The 7024-nt window shown below is 35.9% G+C and overlaps 1 protein-coding gene across 1 annotated transcript in view; it reads left to right on the plus strand.

Annotated features, from left to right (window-relative positions):
* Positions 1–2304, plus strand: part of LOC115233718 (pre-mRNA-splicing factor SYF1-like) — a 6181-nt gene extending 3877 nt beyond the window's left edge. The window contains exons 6-12 of the mRNA XM_029804272.1: positions 14–161; positions 242–404; positions 481–590; positions 774–977; positions 1110–1271; positions 1393–1720; positions 1806–2304. Of these exons, the coding sequence (XP_029660132.1) occupies positions 14–161; positions 242–404; positions 481–590; positions 774–977; positions 1110–1160 (676 nt within the window). The 3' untranslated portion in view covers positions 1161–1271; positions 1393–1720; positions 1806–2304. The remainder of the gene's footprint in view (positions 1–13; positions 162–241; positions 405–480; positions 591–773; positions 978–1109; positions 1272–1392; positions 1721–1805) is intronic.
* Positions 2305–7024: the final 4720 nt, after the last annotated feature.

A 7024-nucleotide genomic window follows, 5' to 3' on the forward strand; every position in this document is an offset into this window, starting at 1 on the left:
ATTATGTTACCAGTATATTTTTAATTTTACATATGTTTATTATACAGACTTGTAAAGCAGTATATGACAAAATAATCGACTTGAAAATTGCGACTCCTCAAATTATCATTAATTATGGACTATTTCTAGAAGAAAACAACTACTTTGAGGAAGCATTTAGAGTATGTTAAATATTTTTCTTAATTACACATACACATCTAGTAAATCTAATAATATTTTACAAAATTAATTTTATTTTTAGGCATATGAAAAAGGTATTGCATTGTTTAAGTGGCCTAATGTCTATGATATTTGGAATACATATCTCACAAAATTTTTGACTCGTTATGGTGGTACAAAATTAGAACGTACCAGGGATCTATTTGAGCAATGTTTAGAACATTGTCCACCAAAATATGCCAAAGGTATATAATTTGTCTTATAGATGATTTTACATCAATATTATATAAAAAGAGAATGATTAATCCCTTTTTATTACAGCCTTATATTTATTGTACGCAAAATTAGAAGAAGAACATGGCTTAGCAAGACACGCTATGTCTGTATATGAACGAGCGACAAATGCTGTTCTTCTGGAAGAGAAATTTGATGTAATATTTATATATATATATATGCTAATAGTTTATGCATAATCTTGAAACAATTCTTATGTAAAAAGATTTATACTTATAGATATGTATAGATGCAGTATACTTATATATTTTGCAGTCTTTTATTAATCTTTTGTGTATATATTGATTTCCAAATTTAAAAATTAATTTTTCAATTTGCAGATGTTCAATATATATATAAAGAAAGCTGCAGACATATATGGAGTGCCGAAAACTCGACAGATATACGAAAAGGCCATAGAAGACTTAAATGATGAGAATACTAGAGAAATGTGTTTACGATTCGCAGAAATGGAGACCAAATTAGGAGAAGTAGACAGAGCGAGAGCGATATACGCATATTGTAGTCAAATATGTAATCCAAGGGTATGCTGTGTTATATGTATTTATATTATATCGTAGTGGAAAAGACAGCGTTACACATACACACAGGCACACACACAGACAGACACACACACACACCAAAATCACTTTTTAATAATATTTATTTATTTTCAGATGTACCAATTGAAAAACGAACTATACCATCACAAGTATTTGGTAGTTTAAAAACAGTCGAAGATAAAGGTCAAATCAACATACCCAATAACGGTGTCAGTTTTCGGTGGTCTGTCCGAAAGATAAGTTCGCGCAATTATATAGTCAATATCAATATATAAGGTAAGTCACTAAAAATAGAATATATTTTTAAAAAACAAAGAATACATACACAATTTAAATACGTATACAATTTTAAGACAAAGAATTAATATATCTATAGCTGCCCCTTTTTATAAAATAGACCTTGGCGATGAGTACTTGTGTAGAAGATAGTGGGAGATCAAGAAAATGCACGCAGCTACTAGTTGCTGCAAAAGAAGGGGATATTCCCACAATAAAATGGCTAATTAATAATCGTGCCAATGTCAACACGCATTCTTTTTTTTATGGTCATACACCTTTAATGGAAGCAGCGAGTGCTGATCATATTGAAGCTGCCAAAATTTTACTTGACCGCGGTGCTGACATCCATGCTCATTCTAAATTTAAAGACTCGGCATTAACGTTAGCCTACAAAAAAAAACCATGTTCAGATGGTTTATTTTTTATTGGAAGCTGGCGCAGATGAGGTAAAGTATAATTTTTCTGTGGCTGTAATAAAATAACCATGTTCAGAATCTTATTTTTTTCTTTAATCATGTAATTAATCTGCAGAGCGAACTGCAACAATGTTTGGATCTGCGAAGTCCCATTGTAAATCAATCTCAGCAACAAGGAAGTACTATGCCATTGATCACCACTTCCTCGACAACCAGTCCGCGTCCGCCTACTACTTTTACTCCTCAATCCGGCATGGGGATGGCGGAACTGCAGCAGACACAGGCCACCATGTTGCATCAGCGTATTCAAGAACTGCTGCAACACAATGATGAATTATCACAAAGAAATAAAAATTTGGTTCAACAGAACCAACAGTTGGTGCAATTGATCCAACAATTGCGATTTCATTTAAACCAGGTGAAGTTCTAAATTTAAAAAAAATTGCATTAATAGTTTTTTTTTCGCCGCGTTGCATTCTCGGAAAGTCGTTCGCAAAAGTTAAGGCCGCACGATACGAGTATTATCTTAATAAAGTATCAAACGATTTTGTGCAAAATATTTTTTTTTGATTGAAAAATTAATACAATTCTATTTTAAATTATATATAGATTATGTTGATTTAATATTTTTAAAAAATTATTTTATAACAAATAAATTATAGATATATCTAAACATGAAATTTATTATGATAAAAGAACATTTTCTAATGTTATTGATTACTTATCTTATTAATCTTATTATGTTTTAATTAAGTTTTATTAAAAGAAAAATATATCTTCTCTGTTGCTATATTATTTATTTTTTAAAATAATCTTTACATAAAACAATATAAAATGTATTTTTAATATAAACGTGATTAAGTAATAGATTTACAATAAACCATATGAAAGAGAAAAAACTCTTGAAGTAAAATACACATTACTTAAAGAAATTAGTCACGCCTCGTATTTAAATGATATACTTGAGTAAGCTATCAGTGCGTTTTAAATCCTCTTTCGATACCGTAAGCATATGAAATTGAGGATCGAAAATCAAACAATCATTTAGCGAGCTGATGCGGAAAATGCAATCCGTGCATTTTCCTATGCGCTACTTATCGACGCGGTTCTCCCGCGTTCATCGAAAGACATTATTCCCAGGTTGGACGTGGTTCCCGAAATGCTTGTCGGAAATCCCTAAGCGCATTACAGCAGCCCGCGGTAGATAGAGAATACTGTACACCAACGTTGATGTAATTTTAATGAAGGAAGTGAGCTGTCGCCAAGCGGTAATTGCAAGTCAGTTCGCGTCTAGTCGGTTGGCGACACGCACAGTACCAACGAAATTTATTGATGCATCGACGTGGGCGGAAGAGATTCGCGACAGTGAAAGGCTTCGGTGGCAGGAACAAAAAGCGAATGACGAAGGAGAGTAAACGAGGGTGGCGGTGGTAGCTGAATGATAGTCTCTCTTAGAGTGTAGCTATTTTGGAGGGCCGAAATAAGCGGCGAGGCCCGAGGGCAAAAGAGAAAAAGGGGAGATCAAAATGCAGTATGTGAACAGAAAGAAATGAGGAGCCTTGTTGAAAAAGCGGTAGACATGGCAGGTGCAAGCGGAAAAGATAGATAGAAAGAGAGAAAGCGAGACAGAGAGAGATAGAGAGTAGCGAGAGTTTACCTTGTAAGAGACGGAAGGAGAGAGACGAGAAGGACGAAACAGAGTTTCGGAGTTTGAAGGACCTCATGGCTCATGGTAGGTAGTTCGGTGCTTGCCGTTGAGGTATCTATAGAAGCGCACGTGTCTGCATAAATGCGTATCTATGATACGTCTGTGTGCACGTGGGATACGCTTGTGTGAGCGAGCGTTGGCGAACTCGGCTGGGTCGACGGAGACGAATCCGGCACGCTGTATACACCCGGTACATCGACCTGGAATGCGAATTTAATCTGCGCGCATCAAACTTCCATTCGCTTCCAGGGTGGACCGACCGACCAACCGACCGCTCGGCGTCGTCGACGGCGTCGCGACACCCTAACTTCGAAATGAAAGGCGTGAATATTTTCGCGCGGCTAATTTAGTCGCTCCCACTCCGTGTATCTCGCTCGTTCGAGATTTCGTTATCGATCGTATATTCCGGCGGGCGTTGCCGCAGGAATCATCGCTTAATGCGAGCAATATCGCGTTCACGGCTGCGCTCGGTGCCGTGCATTTACCTGTCGTTTCGCACTTTGAGATGCAAAACGAGTTTGCCTCTGCTACCGTGTCGATTAACTGTGTGCCGAGGGGGAGAAAGCGACGAAGCATCCGCGTGCATTTCGCGCGAAACGCGAAAAGTTAAACTATTTTCGCGGATAATTGATAATTTGCCATTGAAGCGAACTCGGATATGAACAAAGAGAAGCTGGAGATCATTAGCCAGCGTACTAATTACGAGTAAATTATTTAACACTTTCACACTCTGCTCGCTCTCAAATGAGGACGTGCATTTAAAATTATGTTCTTTAATTATTATTAAGTTTAATTATCTCGTTATTCCCGGTATTTGCGCAAGTATATTATCGCTGTATAAAATGAGTCGTTCGCTCTAAAAGCATTTTGAAAAAATAATTTTGCTCTCTTTCCCGACGTAAAAATACGCGAATCATATAGAATATTTTATGAAATTCCATATATCCCCTTTCCCCTATACGCTTTAATATACTCTGTATAAAATGACAATTTTTTTGTATTATATGTATATATATCCAAAAAAAAATTACAAATTTTTCTTGGATTCTAAATTTATATTCTAATTATCTATTTGTGTGTAATTTTGAAATTTATTTTTATTATATAAATGCGACAAAAAATCTGGTAAAATATATTACGCAATTTCTTGTAGATTAAAATATTCGCACTTTTTTAAAATTCTATCTGTATGTTATATTGGCACGCGATTCTCGGTTATCTGTCTTTCTGCATAGTTGCAAGATAAATAGCGATTTATTCTACAACTTTGCTTCTGCAGTTTTCCATTTACTTTCCTCGCGTAGAATCTACGCTGCTAACAAGCTGTCGAGACTTAGAAACGCACACACTTGCGGCAAGGAATCGACGCGATCAACGTTTACGAAAATCGAGTCACGACATACGAAAATCGAAGAGATGGACACGAGAATAAATCTTTCCCAAGTCCCGTTCTTTCTCGACGAAAACTGCATACTTATGTGTGTACATAAGGATGAACGGAAAAGTCGTCCTTCTTGTTTGTTTGTCTTTTCTTCCTGTCCTCCATCCCATTCCCGATGCAACCGGAGCAAGAATTTTGTCTCGAAATATTTTTGGATGGCAGCCATTGATGTCTACGGTTTCTTAAGAAGATTTGCCGTGTTGGAAGATTTGAGAGTGTCGTGCAATTGTATATCTATTTCCTTTTCTTTTGTCTCAACTAGCGAAACGCGATCTCTTCTGGATCTTGGCTGCGCTCTCACACACGATTAACGTATGCCAAGAATATATTATCCCCCGCTGTTTGACGACTTTCTGCAGCGCAGTATTCATGCTTCGATTCACAGTGTTCGCGAAAGGACAAAGTGCTAATGTAATTTGCAATATTTTAATATTAAGAAGGCAAGAACACAGGAAATAGAGAGACAGAAATTTTAACAAGAATAATTATTATTCTGAGAATGTGAAATAAATAAAAGCTATATTATTTTTAACGCTTCAACTAATTAATTTCTATATATATAATCTTATAAATAATCTCGCTAAGAGAGGATGACTCGAGTAGGGATCAGAATTGGTACCGCTGCTGAACACAATTTCTGGGAATACTATTTTAAGTACTGTCCTACGCATATCTATACCTGAGATGAAACTTGTTTTAACATCCTCGCTTTCATTAATTTCTGTTTTTTGTGAGAATGAGAGCGAGTGCGGAAATATTAAATAAGACAAATGATCCGCTAAGAAGGTAATGTATATGTCAAATCGGATATGAAAAAGATTTAATTTGGCGTAAGAGAATCGCGTTCTTCTACTCGGAATTTAATTCCTAGCAGAAATTAATGTAGTGCGAACACGCTTTTCACTTCCCATCGCGAGAATGTGTGACACCAAGCGATTCGATATTGGCGACCATTGTCTCTTCTCCCTCCCGCTCCCGTACTTGCAAATTGTACGGAAAACGTAATTACGCCGGTAACATTAATTAGGAGTACAGTTAAATTATCTTCGACCCGATCTATATCTCCACACAGTTTTCCCCTGGCATTCACTCTCTTTCTCCCTCTCTTTCTCTCCTTCTTTCTTTCTTTTCGCCCTGTGATACACAGTCGTGATTATTTTTGTAACGATGCTATTTCTCCGTGTGCTGCATCGTGAAAATCTACGAGAAGATACCGGCGCACGCAAGGCTCCTTTCTATAAATTGCAGTTACAACGGTAGAAGACGTAATTTCATCGTATTTAATAACGTTACTCGAGAAAAAAAAAAGCACAAAGAAAGCAGTACGAAATAATCAAAGTCATGAAATTTTCTCTTGAAAAATTGTCTTAAATTAATTAAAGATTACAACGATTATTGGATATCAGCTTTCATTTCCTACAGTTTGCAGTCACGAACGTTCGGCTATCTTTACCGTACATCTCAAATGATTTATGCATTTTCATAATTATCCGTATTTTCAAGAGTGTCAGGAGACTGAGATATGAATCGTGCCCTGCGCGGAACATCTGGCGAATCTAGGTTAATCGCGTTTCAGTGAAAAGTGCGGCAACGATCACGCATAATGGCTTAAATACAGTCGTGCGTAATGGAAATATAATTTCGCGTTAAAGGGGCTGGCGAACTAAAAAAAAAGTAGCGCTGAAACGCCTCACGTCCTGATAATTTAATGGTGCCGTTCAATTTACTGCACATTTTGCGTCGCAGCTGCTGGTATTTTTTATCTATCGTGATGTTTCATTTTTGAACATTATTTTCGAGGACGAAGCAGCTGCGACTATCGAAGGGCGCGATGATACTGTCTCTCATTAAGATGAATCAATCAAAAGGACTATATCGTCATTGAAGAATGTGATATTCAATTTAGATCATTACACATCCTAGAGAGAGATATCTGATTTTCGGAAATAATAAGTTACTAATAAGGCTTTTACGATAGTGTAAATATCGGTCTATAATGAACTCTTGATATTTATATATTTATTAATAACAGATAAACGTCGCGGGATATAAATTCTCTTACTTTCTATATGTATAATTATTAATTTTATATGACGATTATATACAAAGAAGATAAAAGGCAATTATTTTATATGAAATATAAGAAAATCCATACAAAAATATCTTTATTTTATATATATATATA

This window comes from Formica exsecta, unplaced genomic scaffold (assembly GCF_003651465.1).
Source record: "Formica exsecta isolate Colony F162 unplaced genomic scaffold, ASM365146v1 scaffold1831, whole genome shotgun sequence".
NCBI classification, from domain to species: Eukaryota; Metazoa; Arthropoda; class Insecta; order Hymenoptera; family Formicidae; genus Formica; species Formica exsecta.